Source organism: Nomascus leucogenys, chromosome 13, assembly GCF_006542625.1.
Source record: "Nomascus leucogenys isolate Asia chromosome 13, Asia_NLE_v1, whole genome shotgun sequence".
In the NCBI taxonomy this organism is placed as follows: Eukaryota; Metazoa; Chordata; class Mammalia; order Primates; family Hylobatidae; genus Nomascus; species Nomascus leucogenys.
Window position 1 is genome coordinate 105,071,858 of NC_044393.1, and position 23,790 is coordinate 105,095,647.

Below are 23,790 nucleotides of genomic sequence, written 5' to 3' on the forward strand. Positions count from 1 at the left end.
GAGGTACAAAAAAAATCCAGCATAACATGTAATAATCCCATAGGAAAGAGGGATTATAAGGGGCTTTCACCTTCTCAGTTACACATTTCTGAAACATTTTTATTTTTTACAAGAAACATCTAACTTTTTAAAAGATTTTAGAAGAATAAACTGGCAAAGGAAAAAAGAACTTCACTAATATTAGAGATAAAATGGATATTAAAGTTCTATTAAAGTTAATATTGGAAGAAAGTAAAAATAAATATAAGAAAATATTTTTTAAAAGCAGGAAAAAAAAATAAATACCCAAAAACATCTAACAGAGAAACTTTGAGGCCAATGCCATCTTGTGGCAACAAACAGAAGTGTATTCCTATTTAAAAGCCAAAAGTTACCAGGAAACCTCCTTGGTTTAGTAAATCAATGACAAATTTTAAAAACAGACTATATGATACATACGAAAAATACAGCTGAAATCAGATACAGAATTTCTGTGAATGCATTTGGCTCCACAGACACCACATTTCCTGGGAAGCCCGCAGACAAGTGCCGTCTCAGGTCCGCAGCCAGCTCGGCAGCGACCAGCCAGCAAGCGGTCTCCAGCAAGCTTCTCCAGTCATGGGAGGAGGCTATCCTGATTGCTATCATTCCCTCCTATGCTAAAATTGAAATCAAATCCAAAATCTCACCATTCCAGGTCCCACACGGCTATCCCAAGATAATTTTCCAGGCTCTTCTCTCACTATGACCCATTTCGCCATACACTTAGACTTACCTAACTCCCTCATAGCCCAAACATGAAATGGGATTTTCAGGATCCCTTCTTGCCCCTCTGCACAGTCTACTCACTCCCTAGAATACCCTCTAAGTTGCATGGCAAACTCATACATGAATTTCAAGACAGACTGCAAATATCATTTGCCCTGTGAAGCATTCCTCAACTTCACCTTCTGAAATGGAGCATTATTTTTAAAAATTACATCTTCAGAGTAATGCATCTTTTCTAATTGTGGTAGCAAGACAAGTGTTTCCCCAAATATCTAACATTTGTGACTAGCTCCTTAATCCAACCGGGAAGACAGAACCTTTGTCTAAATAAAATAAGGTGATGAGGGCATACACTCGGATGCTGAATATAACTAGTCACTGAATATAACTAGTGTAAAAAAAAAAAGCCATATCTATAGATCATAAAGTGTCTTTGCAAGGTGATGATGAATTAAAACAATAAAACCACCTTAAATCACTTTAACACTCCACAAAGCTTTCACATACTTCCGGTTAGCAAACAAGGACCAGGATCCCTGGATTATGAGTCTCTCATCTCCTGTTCTTAACCCCCATCATCAGTGATGTGGGATATGACGAGGTTTCTCTTCAAATAAGCCAATCAATCTTTTATTCTTTAATTTATAGTGCCCGCCAACTTTTTCCCTTTTTCTTTTTTTCCTTTTTGCCTTTGTTAGATGGCCAGGCACGCCACAGTACCAGGCATTATCAGTACCAGCTCACATTCCTTTCCTTATTTGGAAAGAGGACTAACTTTCTAGCTCATTAGACACCCCTTTCCCTTTCCTCTCCGCTTTTTCTTACGTGCCCACCTTATCTAAAAAAACAAATGTTTAGCCAACCGGGATTAGATTGTACGATCCAACCCCAGCCAATGGGGAAAGCGTACAGGGGCAGGACTTGGATCAGGAATAAAGGCTCTCGTGCCCCTTTGTTCAGGTGTGCTCTCATGGCGACTGGCCAAGGAGGCACCCCTCTGTGCAGAAGTAAAATTGCTTTACTAAGAATTCTTGTTTGAGTGTTCAATTTCCTTAGGATTTTGAGCGTTATTCCTAACAGTGATATGGTTTGGATATCTGTCCCCTCCAAATATCATGCTGAAATGTGATCCCCAGTGTTGGAGGTGGGGCCTCATGGGAGGTACTGGATCGTAGGAGCAGACAGACTCTACAGTAATGAGTGAGTTCTCATTCTGTTAGTTCACAAGAGAGCTGGTTGTTTAAAGGAACCTGGCACCTTCTCTTCAATCCTGATCTCCCTTCACCTTGCACCATGAGTAAATGCTTCCTGCGGCCTCACCAGAAGCCAAGCAGATGGCAGTGTCATGCTTGTACATCCTGCAGAACTGTGAGCCAAATAAATCTTTATCAGCTACCCAGTTTCAAGTGCTCCTTTATAGCAACACAAAACAGACTAACACAATCAGGTTCTTCCTAAGCTTTCTACCATGGCCCTGCTGCTCCTCATTCCCAGCAAATGACTGACTCTCCTGTTTCAGAGTGAAGAAAGGGATATGGTCCCTCCATACTCACCACCTGATAAAGCCATCAACAGACACAATTATTCTCCTATCTGTCAACCTCCTGCTCATCTGTGCTGATCTCTACTTCTGCCCTCTCCAGGTGCCTTGCTTCACCGGTTAGTCATCCTCCCTCTAGGTGCTGACCCGCCAAAAATAAATATCCTCAGGTGCTTCTGCTCTTTCAAAATGCTTCTGAAGCAGAACTCACATATCACACCTTTACTTCTTTATCCTCAACTTCTTTATTAGCCCACTATAGTAGGACTTCAGCTCCTCACCTAGTGTTAAACAGGTGCTCCTCATGGTCAAATCCATCAGATACTTTTTAATTGCAATCTGAATATGACCTTCTATGACATTTCAAATTGATAAGCACTACTTCCTTCTTGAAACTCTTTTTTTTTTTTTTTTTTTTTTTTTTTGTATTTTTAGTAGAGACGGGGTTTCACCGTGGTCTCGATCTCCTGACCTCGTGATCCGCCCGCCTCGGCCTCCCAAAGTGCTGGGATTACAAGCGTGAGCCACCGTGCCCGGCCCTTTCTTGAAACTCTTTCCCCAACTTATACAATACTCCCTCTTCCTCATTTTTCAATCTCAGAGTCAATGTAACACTCAATTTTTTTAAACAAAAAATAAATGCTTTTTTATTTATTTGTAGTTATCAATAAAATGAAAGACCTCACATTTTTAAAACTCCACTGCAAAATACAGGTTACTATAAAAATGTATTTCATGGGTTAATATTTCAATTTTTTTAATTAAAAAAACTAATTATAAGCAAAACCTGCCACTTTACATCTTAAAGTTTAACAGGTTGATACTATCTAATCAAGAAGTACATGTGGAAACAAGACTTTATCATAGTTGAATTTAAATCATTCAAAATCATTCAATAAGATGTATATACTGTTGATGACAAAGAAAGTTTCATATTTAACATTTTGCTCACACCCTCCCAAATATCATCAAAAGGTCTGATTCTCTGGGCAATAGAAAAGTAACAAATTGAGTGGCATTTCACATTAATCTGTGAAATGTTCGCATACCAGCATTCCATCTTAAGTCTTCATCTCAGCTGATCAATAAACATTTGCTGCATGAATTAGGCTTCCTAATACATCACTCTAAACTAGTGGTTCTTAGGTGGTAGCACTGTCAGGATCACCTACGGAGCTTTTGTTAAAGCCCATCTCGGAGATTCTACCTCAGTGGGTCCTTCAGGTGGGGCTCCCTCACTATACAAGTATTTGCAGAGTGCCTGCTCCCCTGTGCCAGGACTGTGCTAGGCACTTGAGAACAGTGAACAAACAAAAGCGAACATTCTTGCCCGAGGAGGGCTTATCCTGGGCTGGAGAGAGTCAGGCAATAAACAATAAAACATTAAATATGTAAATGTATAATAAACTAAAGAGATAAGTGCTACAGGAAAACACGGTTAAGGAGGATTGGAAATGGGGAGGAGGACACACAGGTTTCAATATTAAGTGTGGCACTTAGGGAAGGCCTCACTGAAAAGTTGAGACTTAGGGAAAAACACAAAGCAAAACAAAACTAAAGAAGGTGAGAGTTAATTCAGTGGGATATCTGACAGAAAAGAATTCTAAGCAGACAAAACAGGTCAAAAGCCCTAAGGTGGAGGAAACATTAATTTCACACCTATTGTGCATCAAGCACCCTACCCTAGATATTTTTTTTTTTTTTTTTTTTTTGGCAAATGCTATTTAATCCACACAACAGTACTCCAAAGTAGGTGGGAACTCTGTTTTACATAAACAGAAAGTGAGTATTTGTTTCTCAATCTCTTCTGGACTCAAGTGAATCATGGGTCCAGAATTTGAACCCAGATCACCCTAACTCATCAGTTCTCACTCATTCTACCACAGCAAAAGACAAGGAGATCAATAAGGGCAGGGAAGAAAGACGGGGGAGACTAGTCAGACTCCTTCTCTCAGGTGACCCTCTTCCCCATGCCCCTCCCTTAACTGTATCACCACTTTATACGAACCCACCGACCTTCAGGAAGAGGATTTCCGTATGCATCCCCAGGATACGGAAACCACCTGTGACTCGGAAAACCCAAACCCCTCGCACGTGCTGTGCCAGCTGCCCCAAAAGCAGGTGAAGATGCTCCTGGGCATCTACCATAAGGAAACAGCACATCACCCTATTGTCATTCAATGTACTTTTAGGGGTAAAAGACAAAGTGATGTGTTTTCTGTTTATAAATTACGGATCCATGAGTACACTTAAGTCAATTTACCACCACAGGTGGCACACAGACTGAATGGAGAGGAGAAAAGTATGTATCTCACTTGCCGTTCACACCTAGAGGGTTTCACACGGAGAGAATATCTACCTTTTATTCAGTCTCTTATTCGTTGTAGCTTTTGTGAGATGAGTGAAGTGAATTTTTAAAGGAGCACTAATTTATACAGAGGAAAAAAATGATCCACTTAATTTTCACAAATGTCACAGGGCTAAGAATAAAACTAAAACCCCTAATTCTGTACATTTAAAACATCAAGTTTTGGGCCTAGGTTTTAAAGCGAGAGAGTAAGAATTTCCAGCATAAAGTTACAGCTATTTTTGTTTCTTATCTAGCTTCCCTATGTCATTTAAAATAAATTACCAAATCCAGTAAATCACAATCCATTTATATTCATTTTTCAGTTATGAATCAAATCAGGCAGAGTCAAGTCATTTATTAGCTGGGAGTTATTAATTTCTTTTTTTAATATATTTTATATATATATTTCTTTATATATATTTATTTATAAATTTTATATACATAAAATTTACCATTTTAAGGTGAATAATTCAGGGGTGTGTAGTTCATTCACAATGTTGCACAATCACCTCTTTCTTTCATGTTCATCACCCCAAAATAAAATGCCAAACCCATGAAGCAGCTGCTCCCCATTCTCCTCTCCCTCAGCTCCTTGCAATCATCAATCTGCTTTTATCTACTCTGGACATTTCCTATATATGGAATTGTACACTATGTGACCTTTTGTTTCTAGCTTCGTTCACTTACTATGGTCCATCCACACTTCAGCACGTATCAGTACTTCATTTCTTTTATGGCTGAATACTATTCCATTGTATGTAGAAGCATTTATTTGTATGTGTGTACAAGTATGTGAAAGCACACAGAATCTTTCCCTTCCTCTTCCCCTTTTCTTACCTCCTCATCCTCCTCAGCAAAGGATGCATAATCTGATACTAATTACGAAGAAAGATCAGACAAAATCAAATAACTACTCAATAATCTTCAAAATTATCAAGGTCAGGAAAGTCAAGGAAATACTGAAGAAGTGTTTCAGTCTGAAGGAGACTAAAGGACATGACACCCAAATGCAGTGTGTGATTCTGAACTGGATCCTTTCACTACAGAAAGGACATTATTGGGATAACTAGTAAGTTTGAATGGAGTGTGAGTGGTACTGCTGTCTATGCTAATTTCACTATTTTGATACATAGGTAGAATGCACTGTTTATAGGAACTATACATAAAAGTATCCTGATGAAGCATCAGATGAGCAACTTCTAACAGTTGGAGTAAAAAAAAACTTTGTCTTCTACTTCCACCTTTTCTATAAACTTGAAATTTCAAAAGAATTTTAATGTATCAATAAAAAAATCCTGGAATACAGAACTTTCCTACATAGGTGCATCTGTGCAATTTCACATTTAAACAAGCAAAAACTAACAGAAGGGAATTCGCTGCTTTCCATTCAGTCTGATACTTCAATAAAATTACAGGACCTCCCTATCATACCTCACCAGTGTACATAAGGAACCTACAGGACAGTCTGGGCCCACCTTCCTGCTCACAGCAGGCAGGTTCAGTTAACCAGAGGAGATGTCTGCTGCTCGATTCAAGAGCATCATAGTCTTCTCAGCAGACTGTTCAAACAGCCAAGAGTCTTCTTTCTTATGATCAAGCAATTAAATTAAGGCCATTTCCTCATTTAATCCCCTGAAGATAAAATCTGTCAGCTCCTTAAATATGCAAATTTCAATAGAAGAAAACCAGTGCTAAATTATCCACACATATTTGCTTACATGTGCTTTCTAAAATTAATATGATAAAGCTATTGTAATGTGCTGGGTGAATATTTTCCATACTTCTATCCAAAAATTAGAATTGGACTTTGAGAACTGATGACTTCAGAATCAGAAACAGAACAACTGAACTTTAAAATACATACGAAATCCTGTTGACAATGGCATCTTCATCTTCTTGTTCATCTGCAAAAATGTTTAAGGTATTAATATTCCTTTATCTTCTAACAAAATGCTTCATTAATTTATTAAAACTATAAACACAATATAAACTTAAAAGGCAATTATTGAACAGAAACAATTTTCAAAAAGCACTGTATTTGTTTCAGCATAGATCCAAATTTAAATCTCATTAAATCAAGTAGTATGGTATATAGAGAATGGGATGTTTTGATTAACAAAATCCTGATCAATAAAACTACCATATGTAAATTAAAATTTGCTCAAGAAAATAAAACTTAGTACAACCTTAGGACCACTACAAAGTAAATTATTATACAATGTTAAGTGAAACTGCTAATAAATAAAATTTTCTGGTTGATAACAGCCAACAAAAATTACTATAAAATTAAAATTCAGAAACACAGAACTCATCTAATTTTCTATAATATGAATTTATCATTAATAATAGTAACAAGGAGTCTCCTGGACCATCCTAAATAACTTGGATACTACTGCCTCAGTAACTCATAATTATTGTTACAAACAGAAATTGGCTGGGCGCAATGGCTCATGCCTGTAATCCCAACACTTTGGGAAGCTGAGGTGGGCAGATCTCTTGAGCCCAGGAATTCAAGACCACCTTAAGCAACATAAGGAGACTCCACCTTCACAAAAAAATTTTAAAAATTAACTAGGCATGGTGGCACATGCCTGTAGTCCAGGATACTCAGAAGGCTGAGGTTGTAGAATCACTTGAGCCCAGGAGGTCAAGGCTACAGTCAGCCATGATTGCCCCACTGCTCTCCGGCCTAGGGGACAGAAGGAGATCCTATCTCAAAAAAAAAAAAAATTGTATATATATATATTTAAAAATAAAAATTATATATAATATATAATAAAAATACATATAATTATAAATATATTTAAAATTATATTGTATATAAAGTTTGCTTAATCTTTTTTAAATAGCAGAGGGCCTTCACTCTGATACTCTCCTTCTCGCTCATGCCTGTCAGCAATCTCTTTTGTCCTCCCACATAAACTTAACAAGCTAAAGAGACTACCCAATTATAAGAATACCACAGGCTCGGCGCAGTGGCTCATGCCTGTAATTCCAACACTTTGGGAGGCAGAGGCAGGCAGATCACGAGGTAAAGAGATCGAGACCATCCTGGCCAACATGGTGAAACCCCATCTGTACTAAAAATACAAAAATTAGCCAGGTGTGGTGGCGGGCACCTGTAATCCCAGCTACTCAGGAGGCTGAGGCAGGAGAATCACCTGAACCCAGGAGGCAGAGGTTGCAGTGAGCCGAGATCACGCCACTGCACTCCAGCCTGGCAACAGAGCGAGACTTGTCTCAAAACAACAACAAAAAAAAGAATACCACAAACCCTCCTGGCCCCTCCTTCTTAAATGCCTAATGTCCTCCAAGACTCTCTGCTCAGGTCTCTGGAATTCTGAGCACCCATCTGCTTCAGTATCAAGGGTGTATTTGGGCCATTCTGATAGTCCACCTCCATTCTTAATTCCAAGATTCCCAAAAGAACTTTTACAACCAAAGGGACCACAAAAGAACATAGTTACAATTAATTTTTATATACTGTTGTGCTCACATCCAATTAATCAAGTCTTGGCCAGGCGCAGTGGTTCACACCTATAATCCCAGCACTTTGGGAAGCCGAGGCGGGCAGATCATCTGAGGTCAGGAGTTCGAGACCAGCCTGGACAACATAGTGAAGCCCTGCCTCTACTAAAAATACAAAAATTAGCTGGGCATGGTAGTGCACGCCTGTAATCCCAGCTACTAGGGAAGCTGAGGCAGGAGAATCACTTGCACCCGGAAGGTGGAGGTTGCAGTGAGCCGAGATCGCACCACTGCACTCCAGCCTAGGCGACAGAGTGAGACTCCATCTCAAAAAAAAAAAAATCAAGTCTTAGAGAATGTGTTAAAATCTCCATATTCATTTCACTTCTATTCCCAGCATACTACCAACTAGGTCCAGGGTCCTCATCACTCTTCCACCACTCCTGCATTACTCTAAAAATGATCTAATAAATCTCCAATTTTCCCACTCACCAACCTCTAATTTCACTTATAATGATGCATTTATATACATTCATTCTTTCTCTCTCCCTCCTTCTGTGTCTACAGTTCATGAAACCATGCCAATGAATTTTTTTAAATAGCTACGATACTATTTTGAATCTGTATCTTCAAAATTTTTAGAGGTTATAGAATCCATGGAGTACTTCAAGTGCAGTCACAGAGCCAAGTAACAGTACTAAAGTAATACACTAGAGCAGGCACTATAACCTATTTCTCTCAAAAGTCCCACAAATTTAAACTGATAGCATAATATTAAGAAATCATTAAGTATTCATACAGCACCTACTATTAGCCCAACATCACAAGCAGATAATCCTGTGATTTTCAGAAAACAGCTGAGATTTAACAAAAAATAGTAAGGTAATTGCTTAGATACTTATAAAACCCTGACCTAAAAAATCTGAATTAATGAGCACAAAGTTCATTAAAAAGAGTAAAGATATGATAGTCCCTCTGGCTGGATAAGGATATATGTGAAAGAATAAAAAGATAATACAAGATGCTAGTAATTGGATACTAAATAGTATTATGGAGACTCTAAATATCTACTACATGCTCTAGTAGCCAGAAAAGGTATCGGGTGTGGATGAGTAAAACACTCAAATTCAGAGCCGCTCACAAGGAACCAAACATCCTTATAAACTCGGGAATTTCCCAGATACTAAATAGCCTAGCACTATTCTTAGTTGGACATAAGAATTGTGATAAACAAGGACTCTGGTCTAAGAGGATGACTCTAAGAGTAGTCAGATTCCCTGGAGGTTATTTTTAGGTCTGTTAGTACCAGACAACTGCTTACTTCAATCACTGGCATATTCAATACACTATGACACTGAAGTGTACTAATATATCTCATATACCATGCCTAGACCATGTGGCATTCTAACAAAGGTTTTAACTGAAATGTTTCCACTTGCCTGATTTTCTCTTGTATCTTCTGATGATGAAGTAGGAAACAACGTAGAGAATGGCAAAAAGAAGGAAACATATCTGAAACAAAACAAAGTTAACAGATCATTTACTTTCTTGCATATCTTTTTTAAATACTAGAAGATATATCTGTGATATTTATAGGAAAAAAGGATTTAAACTACTAAAAAGTTAAAATGTTGACATTTTACTCATTAAAGTTTTAATAAAAAATAGGCTGGGCGTGGTGGCTCACACCTGTAACCCCAGTACCTTGGGAGGCCAAGGCGGGCGGATCATCTGAGGTCAGGAGTTTGAGACCAGCCTGGCCAACATGGTGAAACGATACTATTTTGTATTAAAAAACACACACACAAAAAAAAATTAGCAGGGTATGGTGGCGGGCACCTGCAATCCCAGCTACTCGAGATGCTGAGGCAGGAAAATCACTTGAACCCGGGAGGCGGAGGTTGCAATGAACCAAGATCACACCATTGCACTCTATGCTGGGCAACAAGAGTGAGACTCCATCTCAAAAAAAAAAAAAGTTTTAATAAAATATTAATTTATATGAACCAGTCAATTAGCCCCATTTAATACCATTTAAAAAAAAAAAAAGCCCAATGGAGACTTTTCATTCCGTAACTTGATCGAATGTTTTTCAAAATCATGTGGAAATGTGAAGAATCAGACCATCACCACTGACAACTCTGAAAAATAAAGTCAATTAGAAACTACCAACACTACCAAATATTAAAACATTATCAAAAGCTTCGATTCATTTAAAGAATGTGCTGGCACCAAAAATTGACAGATACATTAAATATTTTCCACTATATAAAAATTTAACATACAAATGGAATCACAAATCAATGTGGGTGGGAAATAATTATTCAATAAATATACCCCATATCAAAACAAAAGGCAGTTGAAGAAGAGACTTAAGATATCATTGAATTCCATATTTTTAATTTTGCTTTTTTTTTTTCTCTGAGACAGGATCTCACTCTGTTGCTCAGGCAGGAGTACAGTGGCACAATATTGGTTCATTGCAACCTCCGCCTCCCAGATTCAAGCGATTCTCCCATCTCAGCCTGCCGAGTAGCTGGGAATACAGGTAGGCAACACCATGCCTGGCTAATTCTTGTATTTTTTGACAAAGACGGGGTTTTACCATGTTGGCCAGGCTGGTCTCAAACTCCTGACCTCAAGTGATCTGCCCGCTTGAGCCTCCCAAAGTGCTGGGATTACAGGCATGGGCCACTGCAACTGGCCTAATTTTGCTTTTTTAATTGACAAATAGAAGTTATACATATTTACTGTGTACAAAATGTTTTAAAATAAGATACATTGTGGAATGGCTCAATCAAGCTAATTAGCATACTCATTACCTCAAATATTTATAATTTTTTGTGATGAGAACACTTAAAATCTACTTAGTGATTTTCAAAATATAATACATTGTTATTTATTATAGTCTTCATGTTATACAATAGATTTCGAACTTATTCCTCCTACCTAACTGAAATTTTGTACCCTTTGACCAACATCTCTCCAAGCCCCCACCCCAGTCCCTGGCAACCATCATTCTACTCACTGTTTCCAAAAGTTCAACATGTTTAAATTTCACATCTAAGTGAGATCATGAAGTATTTGTCTTTCTGTGTCTGGCTTATTTTACTTAACATAATGTCTTCCAGGTTCATCCATGTTGCTGCAAATGACAAGATTCTTTTTTACAGCTGAATAGTATTCCCTTGTGTATATACACTACATTTTCCTGATCCACTCATCTGCTGGCAGACACTTAGGTTGATTCAACAACTTCACTATTGTGAACAGTGCCGTCATGAACATGAGAGGGCAGGTATCTCTTCAACATCTTGATTTCATTTCTTTTGGATATATACCCAGCAGAAGTACTGCTGGGTCATATGGCAGCTCTATTTTTTATTTATTTTATTTTATTTTTTTTTTTTTTTTGAGACGGAGTCTCGCTCTGTCGCCCAGGCTGGAGTGCAGTGGCGCAATCTCGGCTCACTGCAAGCTCCGCCTCCCGGGTTCACGCCATTCTCCTGCCTCAGCCTCTCCGAGTAGCTGGGACTACAGGCGCCCGCCACCACGCCCGGCTAATTTTTTTGTATTTTTAGTAGAGACGGGGTTTCACCGTGGTCTCGATCTCCTGACCTCGTGATCCGCCTGCCTCGGCCTCCCAAAGTGCTGGGATTACAAGTGTGAGCCACCGCGCCCGGCCCTATTTTTTATTTTTTGAGGAACCTCCACACTGTTTTTTATAATGGCCATACTAATTTACATTCCCACCAACAATGTACAAGGGTTTCCTTCTCGCCATATCTTCGTCGACCCTTGTTATCTTTTGCGTTTTTGATTACAGCCACTCTAACAGATGTGAGGTGATAGGTCATGGTGGTTTTGATTTGTATGTCCCTGATGATTAGTGATGTTGAACACATTTTCATATACCTGGTGGCCATCTGTATGTCTTCTTTTGAGAAATATCTATTCTAGTCCTTTGCTTTTTTTTTTTTTTTTTTTTGACGGAGTTTCACTCTTGTTCAGGCTGGAGTGCAATGGCGCGATCTTGGCTCACTGCAACCTCCACCTCCCAGGTTCAAGTGATTCTTCTGCCTCAGCCTCCCAAGTGGCTGGGATTACAGGCTCACACCACCAAGCCTGGCTAATTTTGTATTTTTAGTAGAGACGGGGTTTCACCATGTTGGTTAGGATGGTCTCGAATTCCTGACCACAGGTGATCCACCTGTGTCAGCCTCCTAAAGTGCTGGGATTACAGGCGTGAGCCACTGCGCCTGGCCGCCCATTTTTTAATCAGGTTAACTGTTTAATTTCAACTGAATTTCTATCAGATCTGGGAAATGCCAGACTGACAAAAAAGGATGGGTCAACAGTCAAAGACCAAGTGTGCTAGAAATAAAGGTTTGCCACAGCTTGTTGTGGAACATGGAAAAAAAAGATTGAAGACTCTCAAATGAAACCACACTGAGTGATGATGAAGTCTAGAGAATATCCCTTGTGTGTATTTCTGAAGAAGTACTGGTGGCCATATGACTGAGAACAACTTTGGACCAGGATAGTGGACATTCCCTGCACATCATCATGTAGGAATGACAAACGGAGAATGAAGAAGACTACTAGCTGTGTGCCAAAGCTCTCCCAATACACAAGGGAGAGGAACAGAAGACAATACTGACAGCAACCGAAAGGATCAAAGGGCATCAAAGATCCCCTGCCGCTGGAAGCCATGTACCTGTTGGGAACACTGGCTAGACAAGAAAATGTCAACAGCATCGCTACCTTCTTCCAAAACTATTTGGAGTGTAGAAGATGGGCCAAAGAGGAAAACCAGTTCTTGGTGAAGAAATGTAAATGGAGGGGGTCTTCTAAGAAGTTGAGAATAAGGGGGAAATTGTTTACAATGGAATGGAAGTCTGAGTAAGGCTAAAAGAGCAATGGAAAGAAGACAGAAACACAGTGAATTATGAGGTTAAAGTCAGAGAGATTAGATGACCAAGGGAATTAATATTTAGGACAGAGGCTGATTTAAATTCATTCACATTTTATTCATTCAAATAAAAACAATTTTTCCTGTGGGCTTGCTATATACCAGGCACTCTTCTAGGAACTGGGACATAGCAGTGAACAAAGTTATATCCCTCATGGAGCTTACAGTACACTGCGAGAAAAAGACAAGAAATACATATAAAGTGTGTCAGGTGATAATTATGCAATGTTAGAGGAACAGGAAGTGCCAGCGGGGGTGGGGGCATGTCTCACTAATAAGGTGACATTTGAGGAAAGAGTTGTGGGACAAGAGGGGTCAAGACATGCAGAAATCTAGAGGAAGGGGGGAGGATTTGAGGCAGAGAGAACAGTAGTGCCAAGGGTCAGAGGCAATAATGGCCCTGGTGTGCTCAAACAATGAGGGGGCAGAAGTAAGAGACAAGATCAGAGAATAATGGGAGCCCACTATTCGGGTCATGCAAGACTCAGGTATTGAGTGTCAGTTTTTACTCTGAGTGAGACAGAATTCCATTGTAAGATTCTGAGTAGATGGTGATAGGATCTGACACGGTGCAAAAGGTTCACTGTAAGTGCTATGCAGAAAATAAACTGGAGGCTGGGCACAGTGGCTCACTCCTGTAATCCCAGCACTTTGGGAGGCTGAGGCGGGTGGATCACGAGGTCAGGAGATCGAGACCATCCTGACTAACATGGTGAAACCCCGTCTCTACTAAAAATACAAAAAAAAAAAAAAATTAGCCGGGCATCGTGGAGGGCGTCTGTAGTCCTAGCTACTTGGGAGGCTGAGGCAGGAGAATGGCGTGAACCCGGGAGGCGGAGGTTGCAGCGAGCCGAGATTGTGCCACTGCACTCCAGCCTGGGCGACTGAGCAAAACTCCGTCTCAAAAAAAAAAGAAAACAAACTGGAAAAGGGCCAGGACAGAGGCAAGAAGAGCAGGCAACAAAGAACTGCAGGAAGCCGAGAGCAGCCACTCGGACCTGTGCAAGGAGGTGCTCAGAAGAGATGGAGTTCTGGGTATGTTTTGAAAGCAGACATAAGATTTGCTAGAATAAATATAAGGTTCTTTGCCTGAGAAACTGGAAAGACAGAGTTGCCATTTCAGGACTCAGGAAAGATTAGAAGAGGAGTGGTTTTGAGGGAGAAATAAGTATAGCTTACACTGTTGAATCTGACATACATATAATTCACTCAGATCAAGAGGTTGGATGGGCAGTTGGATAAAAATCTGTACCATTCAGAAGAAAGGGCCAGGCCATAAATTTTTTAAAACCTTAGAATCATCAGCAGATGATATTTAAAGTCCTGAGACTAGCTGAGATTTCCATCTCAGGGAGTAAGTATAGCCAGAGAAGAGAAGTCTGAGAATAGAGACCTAGAGGTCTCAAATATTTAGAAATCAGCTTGGCAGAAGGATTCACAGAAGCTGACTGAGAAGCAGCAGCCAGCAAGGGAGGAGGCAAACCAAGAGACTAGATGTCTTGAAAGCCACATGAAGAAAGTTTATTTAGGAAAATGGAATTATCAACAGTGTCAAATGCTGCTGACAGGCCAAGAAAGATGAGGACTGGGAATTAACAGCTGGATTTAGCACCATGGAGGTCACTGGTGACCTTGACAAGAGTTGCCTTGATGGAGTAGTGGAGGTAAAACCCTGAAGTAGATTAAGAAAGAAGAATAGTTGGAAACAGAAATGCAAGTACACAGAACTTTCTAGGAGTTTGATTATAAAGAGGAGCAAAGAAAATGTGAAGGGATTGTGAAGTGTTTTTTTTTTAAATGAAAAGCATTACAAATGATTATATGAATAATCCAGTAGAGAGAAAAATTACTGATGCAAGAGAAAAAAGAAATAATTGCTGAAGTTATGTGGTCAAGTTGTGGGAGTGATATAAAATGTATCCATAATAAAAAGGAGGAGACAATATTTGAGTTCAGTTGCAGGTAGTTACGTGTAGTGAAAGCAGAAAGACATGACTACATTTTTTGATGGCGTCCATTTCCTCAGTGCAACAGAAGCAAGTTCATCAAATCAGATACATACGGAGAGTGAGGGGAGAAGTGTTGCAGGATAATTAAGGAATCAGAGAGACCGATGGGGTTGAGGAGGAATTATTTAATTATTTAGGTGCCTCAACCCACTCAGATTAACATCTACAGGACTGAGCCCCGAACAAACAGTCAAGCTACCTTTTAAGCATTTTGTGGGGCGGGGGGAGATTTGTACAGGGGGAAGCGTATTATAGAAGCGAGAAACAAAGACAGTTATTTAAGATGTGCGTTATATTATTTTTTACTTTTTAAGGAACAACAGGTTTTACGACTCGAGATTATCTGTTTAGTGATCTTGCAGCTGCACAGCTAGAGAAACAGTGTCTTTACAATGCCTGGGAAAGGAAGAGATAAGGCTCACTAGCCTCAGAAAGAAAAACAGGCCGTTAATTTTAAAGAACTCCAGCCCTTTCTGTTCCTCAAGGGGAATTGGGTTTTTGACATACAACTGAGTTTTTGCTTACACAGTTTTTAACTTCTTTTAATTCCTATTCCAGAAGGAGTATGTAAATCATATGGGAGAATAAATGGAGCAAATATAATAGAAATGAGAGGCAAGGTAAGATTAAATGGCCTTTAAAGTTCCAGGCAAGTCCAAGCTAAAACTCTCAGCAGTGCTGGCAGCCTGGTGGTGCTGTAAAACATGAGAGCCAGATTCCTAGATGCTGAGGCAGAAGCAGGTAGAGTCCCCAAGAAATATTAGAAGCTTGATGATTCTAATAGATACCCTAGCCTCTCTCCTCCCCTTTCCAGTTAAGCACTTCAAAATAATAGCCTGTGCTTGCAGACTTCTACCTTTTCACCACTCACTCCTTCTTCCAGCCACTCATCAAACCTCACACGCATCGACCAACTCAAAGTGGTCAGTAAACCTAACAAGAAAATTACACTTCATGATTTTTGCTGAGCTCTATGCAGCAACTTCTGTCAGCAGTCTTCCTCCCTCTCTGTTGTTCTCCCAGTCTCCCTCACAAGCTTCCCTTCTCCTGCCAGCCTTTAAACAATCTTCTCTATAATTTCTGGGATGAGCACCCATCTATTCTTATTCCACAAGCTCTTCATAGGTAACATCAAATACTCCCAGGATTTCAACATCAATCCCAAGGAAGCCCCTGACCACAGTGTGAGAAGCACTGGTTTAGGGTATTAGCAACAGTGGGTGAAATGACCGGCCATGATACTAAAGTAGATTAGGAGAAAACTGAAACTAAGAGTAGGCTGATGGACAGGGGAAGCGAAGACCTCAATCAGCTAATGTTCATGGTAAAGAAGTAGCTGCAACAAAAGCACTTGACCAAGGAAGCTGCAAGAATAGAAGGTTTTGATCAAAGGATGTTTCTGAATTTTTAAAAAATTACGTTTAAAGGTGAAACACAATTGTTTCATAAAATCCAGGGAAGGCTGGGTGCAGTGGCTCCTGTCTGTAATCCCAGTACTTTGGGAGGCCAAGGCAGTTGGATCACTTGAGGTCAGGAGTTCAACACCAGCCTGGCCAACATGGCGAAACCCGGAAACACAAAAATTAGTCAGGTGTGGTGGCGCACGCCTGTAATCCCAGCTACTCAGGAGGCTGAGGCACGAGAATAGCTTGAACCTGGGAGATGGAGGTTGCTGTGAGCCAAGATGGGGCCACTGCCCTCCAGCCTGGGTGACAGAGCGAGACTCTGTCTCAAAAAAAAAAAAAAAAGAAAAGAAAAGATCCAGGGATTTAGTGCACAAGTGGTAGATGAGAAAGCATGAAAATGGAGAAAAGGAAATCAAGTAACCAAAATGCATTGGATAAGACTAATGGAAAATAATACATTTAAGAGTAGAAGTAAGGCTAATAATTTAAAAACAAATGTAAGTATTATCATTGAAATAAAAGTCATACACTAGGGCCAGGCATAGTGGCTCACACTGGTAATCCCAGTACTTTGGGAGGCCGAGGTGGATCACCTGAGGTCAAAAGTACAAGACCAGCCTGGCCAACATGGAGAAACCCCGTCTCTACAAAAAATACAAAAATTAGCCAGGATGGTGGTACGTGCCTGTAATCCCAGCTACTCAGGAGGCTGAGGCAGGAGAATCGCTTGAACCTGGGAGAAGCAGGCTGCAGGGACCCAAGATCGCGCCACTGCACTCCAGCCTGGGTGACAGAGTAAGGCTCTGTCTCACAAAAAAAAAAACAGCTACACACTATGAAAATAAGAATACAACTATAACAGACCAAAACAAAAATCACAGAACTGATTAGACTGTGTTTCTAGTTTCAAAAGTAGGACGAGGAGTAGGTTCTACTCTAAAGTTGTCTCTTCCAGAGACAGTCAGAGGGATGAGTGAAATAAAAGAAAGCTATAATGATGCCTATTCTCCCTATGTCCAGGACGAAAAGAAATTCCTAACCAAAAAAAAAGAAAAAACCAGTCCAGCTTCTCACCACTAAAAGTGAAGTACACCAGAATGAAAAAAAAAAAAAAAAAAAGATGGGCTCTATTCTGGCATCTTGTGGTACTGTGAACAAACTGAGCTTTGCTCTTGGTCAGGGAAGGAACAGCCACGCCCTGTTTCAGAGCTCACAGCAAAATACCCACTGGGGTGCACGTCCTACTGTGCTAGCTAGCCCAGAAAGAAGGCAATGCAGCCCTGGAAGAGGGAGGCGGCATGGCTTTAGTCCTGATGCTGCTGATCAAGAATGGCTAGGCACTTGAGAGGTGACACAGTCATAAGTAACTGAATAGTACCTTTAATATACATTGTTAAAAAACTAATATTCTTAAATTCGAGATATCACACCTGAATCTAAATTCAGACTGGTGCATTATAATCAAATTGTACCACCCAGCTTTTCATTTAAGGCCTATCGGCTTCAACAAATTTCAGGTGAAGAATAAGTATCATAAAAGAGTGATGAGTACAAAGTGGGTTCAAGGACTGCTATCACCAACACATTTCTAACAAAATCCATGATGGATATACCAATTGCCCTGATTATTTGAATGTATCAAATTATCATGTGTACCCCAAGAATATATACATCTAATATGTATCAATAAAAAATTAAAAATAACAAAATCCTGAGAGAGAAAGCAAGAGAACTATTTTTGAACCAATAATCTTATATTCCACAGCAGAGAGGTCACAGATAATGCAGCCTAGGCAATGGAGCAAGATTCCATCTCCAAAGAAATAAATAAATAATAAGCTACCCACTAAAATAATTAAAATTAAAAATACACTTCTTTCAAATTACCCTAACAACAAGAAAAATAAAATAGAAAAATCCAGACTATGTAGTAAAAGACAGGAAGACAGAAATAGTTATGAAGATAATAATGTAATAAAGATGAGACATTTAAATCAATAATAGTAAACGGGAAAAACTATTAAAAGAAAACACTGATAGAATGATACATATCTTAAAACAAAGTGACTCAGAAGGGTTGAAAACCACAAAATAAACAGAGACATACCAGACTGATGCTAACAAAAAAGAAAGATGGGTTGAAATTTTTTTTTTAAGAGACGGGGTTTTGCTCTGTCACCTAGGCTGAAGCGCAGGGGCACAATCATAGTTTACTGCAGCCTTGAACTCCACTTCCATTCGCCATGTTGCTGAGATTACAGGTGTGAACGACTGTGCCTAATTCAATTTATTTTTCTCTCAGACAAGGCTGAATTTAAGGCAAAAGTGTGAAGTAAGACAAAGTAGGGCACTTAAGGAAGAATGGTGTAAACCACAATGGGAAAAGAACAGTCATGAATCTTCATGTACCAAAAAGCACAGCACCAAAATACCTCAGAAAAAAAAAAAAACAAACAGGAACAGTGGCTCACACCTATAATACTAGCTACTCAAGAGGCTGAGGCAGGACGATCACTTGAGACCAAAAATGATCACTTAACAACACCCGGGGCAACCTAGAGAGACCCCGTCTCTGCAAAAATAATTTATAATTTTTAAAAAATTAGCTGGCATGAACCTGTAGTCCCAGCTGCTCAGGAAGCTTAGGCAGGAGGATATCACTCAAGCTCAGGAGTTCAAGGCTGCAGTACACAGCTATTGCTCATGCCACTGCACTCCAGCCTGGATGACAGAGAGAGACCCTGTCTTTTAAAAAAACAAACAAACAACAACAACAACAAAAACAAAAAAACAAAGATGCCAAATATGCAAAGATAAATCATGCCATAATCATGCCACTACACTCCAGCCTGGGCAACAGAGGGAGACCCTGTCTCATTAATTAATGTAAACAAGTACATAAATGTAAAACACTATTTACGTTAGCATTCCACTAAAGCAAAATACTTAACTATAAGTCTATAAAAATATGTACAGAATCTGTATGAGAAAGCTACAAAACTCTGAAAGAAATCAAAGAACTTACTTAGTGGAGCGAGATTGCATGTTCATGTATAGGAAGACTCAATACTGTCAAGATGTCGGTTCTTCCCCACTTGATCTATACATTCAGTGCGATTGCAATTACAATCCCAGCAAGTTATTTTGTAAATATCAACAAACTGATTCTAAATTTTACATGGAGAAGCAAAAGACCCAGAACAGTCAGCACAATATTGAAGGAAAAAAACAAAGTCATCTATTACACAGTAGGGTGGCTATAGCTAATAACAATGTATTGTATATTTCAAGACAGCTAGAAACGAGTATCTTGAAAGTTGTCACCACAAAGAAATGATAAGAGTTTGAGGTAACGGACATGCTAACTGCCCCTTTTTGATCATTATACAATGTACACATACACGCACTGAAACATCACACTATACCCCTATAAACATACAATCATGCATATAAACAAAATTCATTTTAAAAAGAAGAGGACTGACACTACCCAGTTTCAAAACATTATAAGGCTACAATAATTAAGACAGCATGATATTGATGGAAAAACACAGACAAATATAGATCCACAGAAAAGACAGCCCAGAAATATACCCACATAAATACGATCAACTGATCTTTGACAAAAGGAGCAAAGGCTATATAATGAAGAAAGGATCACCTTTTTAACAAATGGTGCTGAAACACCCAGACATCCACATGCATAAAAATGAATCTAGACATAGACCTTATACACTTCACAACAATTAACTCAAAATGGATGATGATTACAAACCTAAATGCAAAACACAAAACTGTAAGACTCCTAGAAGATAACAAAGGAGAAAATCTAGATGTCCTTGGGTTTGGGGACTGCTTTTTAGATACAGCACCAAAGGCATGATCCATGAAAGAAAGAATTGATAAGCTAGACTTTATTAAAACTTAAAACTTGTGCTCTGCAACAGATACTGTCAAGGGAATGAAAAGAGAATCACAGGCTGGGAGAAAATATTTGCAAAACACTCCTCTGATAAAGGACTACTATGCAAAATATATAAAGAACTCTGAAAGTTCAACCACAAGAAAACAAACAGTCCTATTGAAAAGTGGCCAAAGACCTCAGGAGTGAAGATACACAGATGGCAAATAAGCACATAAAAAGATGCTCCACATCAACACAAAGTAAAACAACGAGATACCTGTGAGGACACACCTATTAGAATGACTAAAATCCAGAATACGAACACCACCAAATGCTGGTGAGGATGTGGGGCAACAAGAACTCTCATTAACTGCTGGTGGGAATGCAAAATGGCACAGCCACTTTGGAAGATAACTTTGCAGTTTCTTACAAAACTAAAAATACTCTTACCATATGTAATTCAGCAATCCCATTAGATTTGGTATTTACCCAAAAAAGTTGAAAACTATCCCCACAAGAACTTGCACAGGAATGTTTATAGCAGCTCTTTTCATAATTGCCAAAACTTAGAAGGAATCAAGATATCCTTCAACAGGTAACTAAAATGTAGAAGATCATTCAACACTAAAAAAAAAAAAAAAAAAAAAAAAAAAAAATGCAGAAGACTGAAACGAGACCCCTTCCTTACTATATACAAAATCAACTCAAGATGGAGTAAAGACTTAAATGTAAAACCTAAAACTATAGAACTCTGGAAGAAAACCTAGGAAATACCATTCTGGACATAGGCCCTGACAAAGACTTCATGACAAAGACACTAAAAGCAACTGCAACAAAAACAAAAATTGACAAATGGGAATCTAATTAAACTAAACAGCTTCTGTACAACTAAAGAAACTATCAACCGTAAATGACAACCTACAGAATAAGAGAAAATATTTGCAAACTATGCATCTGACAAAAGTCTAATAAAAGCAACCCCACTATAAGTGGGCAGAGGACAGGAATAGACACTTTTGAAAAGAAGACATACATGCAGCCAACAAGCATATGAAAAAATGCTCAGCATTATTAATCGTTAGAGAAATGCAAATCAAAATCACAATGAGATATCACCTCACACCAAGTCAGAGTGGCTATTATTAAAAAGTCCAAAAATAACAGATGCTGGTGTGGTTGCAAAGAAAAAGGAATGCTTATAAACTGGCTAGTGGAAATGTCAATTAGCTCAGTCCCTGTGGAAAGCAGTGTGGCAATTTCTCAAACCATTTAAAAGAGAAATACTGGCTGGGCATGGTGACTCACGCCTGTAATCCCAGCACTTTGGGAGGCCAAGGTGGGTGGATCACTTGAAGTCAGGAGTTCTAGAACAACCTGGGATCATGGTGAAACCCTGTCTCTACTAAAAATACAAAAATTAGCTGGCCGTGGTGGCAGGAGCCTGTGGTCCCAGCTACTAGGGAAGCTGAAGTACAAGAATCACTTGAACCTGGGAGGCGGAGGTTGCAGTGAGCAGAGATCATACCATGGCACTGCAGCCTGGGAGACAAAGCAAGACTCTGTCTCAAAAAAAAAAAAAAAGCAAAGCAAAACAAAACAAAACAGAACTACCATTTGACCCAGCAATCCCATTATTGGCTACAGAGCCAAAGGAATATAAATCATTCTACCATAAAGACACATACACACATTATATTCTTCAGAGCACTATTCACAATAGCAAAGACATGGAATCAACCTAAATGACTATCAACAGTAGAATGGATAAAGAAAACGTGGTATGTACATACCATGGAATAGTATGCAGCCATAAAAATGAATGAGATTATGTCCTTTGCAGCAACATGGATGGAGCTGGAGCTGGAGACCATTATCCTAAGTGAACTAACGCAGGAACAGGAAACCAAATACCACATGTTCTCATTTATAAGAGGGGGCTAAATACTGAGAACACAAGGACCTAGGGAACAAGAGATATCAGGGTCTACTTGAAGATGGGAGGGAGAGGATGGAAAAACTACCAATCAGGTACTATGTTTCTTATCTCGGTGACAAAATAATCTGTACACCAAACCCCTGTGAAACATAGTAACAAACCTGTACGTGTGCCCCTGAACCTAAATAAGAGTTAAAAATTAAAAGAGCTGTCAAAGCAATGAAAAGTCATGGAGGAAACTTAAATGCTTGCTGCTAGGTGAAAGAAGTCAATTTGAAATGGCAACATTTGTATGATTCCAACTATATTCCGGAAAAGGCAAAACAAAACTGTGGAGACACTAAAAGCATCAGTTGTTGCCAGGGGTTGAGGGGTGGAAGGAATGAACCGGCAGAGCTTAGAGGACTTTTAAGGACAGTGAAACTATTCCGTATGATACTATAAGGTTAGATACATGTCCTTATAAAATTTTCCAAACCCATGGAATGTACAACACCCAGAGTGAACACTAATGTAAACTATGGAATCTAAGTCATAATGATGTTCAACACAGGGTCATCAACCATAACAAATTTTCCACTCTGGTGGGGGATGCTGTTAATGGCCAAGGCTATGCATGTGTGGAGCCAGGGGATATACGGAAAAATCTCATTACCTTTCACCCAGTTTTGCTGTGAACCTAAAATTGCTCTAAAAAATAAAGTCTAATTTTAAAAAGTAGTAAGATTGCATTAGTGCTACGGTGTTTCCCAAAGTTCATGTATTTGAAACTTAATTCCCAATGCAACAGTGTTGAGGTGGGACTTCAAAAGTGATCAGGTCATGAGGATTCTATCCTCATAAATTGACTAATGTTATCACAGGAGTGGGTTAGTTATGGTGAGCAGGTTTGTTATAAAAGCAAGTCTGGCCCCTTCTTGCTCTCTCACTCTCACCATCTCTTGTCCTTCTGCCTTCCACCATGGGATGATACAACACAAAGGCCCTTGCCAGATGCCAACCCCTTGATCTTGGGCTTCCCAGCCTCCAGAATCATACACCAAATAAATTTCTGTTCATTATATATTATCCAGCCTGTGGTATTCTGTTACAGTAGCACAAAACAGACTAAGACAGCTAGTAACAAATGCGTTTATTAAATTCAATGTCCTATACTCCTCCCACCCTGCTTAGACTCTCGTAACCACCAATCTACTTTCTGTTTCTATGTATTTGCCTATTCTGGGTATTTCATATAAATAAAATCATACAGTATGTGCCTTTTTGTGTCTGGCTTCTTTCACTTAACGTAATGTTTTCAAGGTTCATCCATGCTGTAGCATGTAACAATAGTTCATTCCTCCAGACATTTTATGAGAAAAACCTCTATTTGATTAAAAACACATTGGGTATATTTTTGCTTGCAGCTGAAAGCATTCCTTTCAAATACATTTGTATACCCACACAAGGATATATATA

The 23,790-nt window shown here is 39.2% G+C and overlaps 1 protein-coding gene across 8 annotated transcripts in view; it reads right to left on the reverse strand.

Moving 5' to 3' along the window:
* Positions 1 to 23,790, reverse strand: part of LMBR1 (limb development membrane protein 1) — a 208,738-nt gene that overhangs the window by 143,577 nt on the left and 41,371 nt on the right. For 7 of the 8 annotated variants that reach the window (XM_030826305.1, XM_030826303.1, XM_030826302.1 and 4 more), the window contains exons 2-3: positions 9,545 to 9,617; positions 6,502 to 6,541 (exon numbers count right to left, since the gene is read on the reverse strand). In XM_030826305.1, the coding sequence (XP_030682165.1) occupies positions 6,502 to 6,541 (40 nt within the window). In that variant the 5' untranslated portion in view covers positions 9,545 to 9,617. Of the gene's footprint in view, positions 1 to 6,501; positions 6,542 to 9,544; positions 9,618 to 23,790 lie in introns of those variants that run through there. The other variant, XM_030826304.1, reaches the window with a different exon arrangement.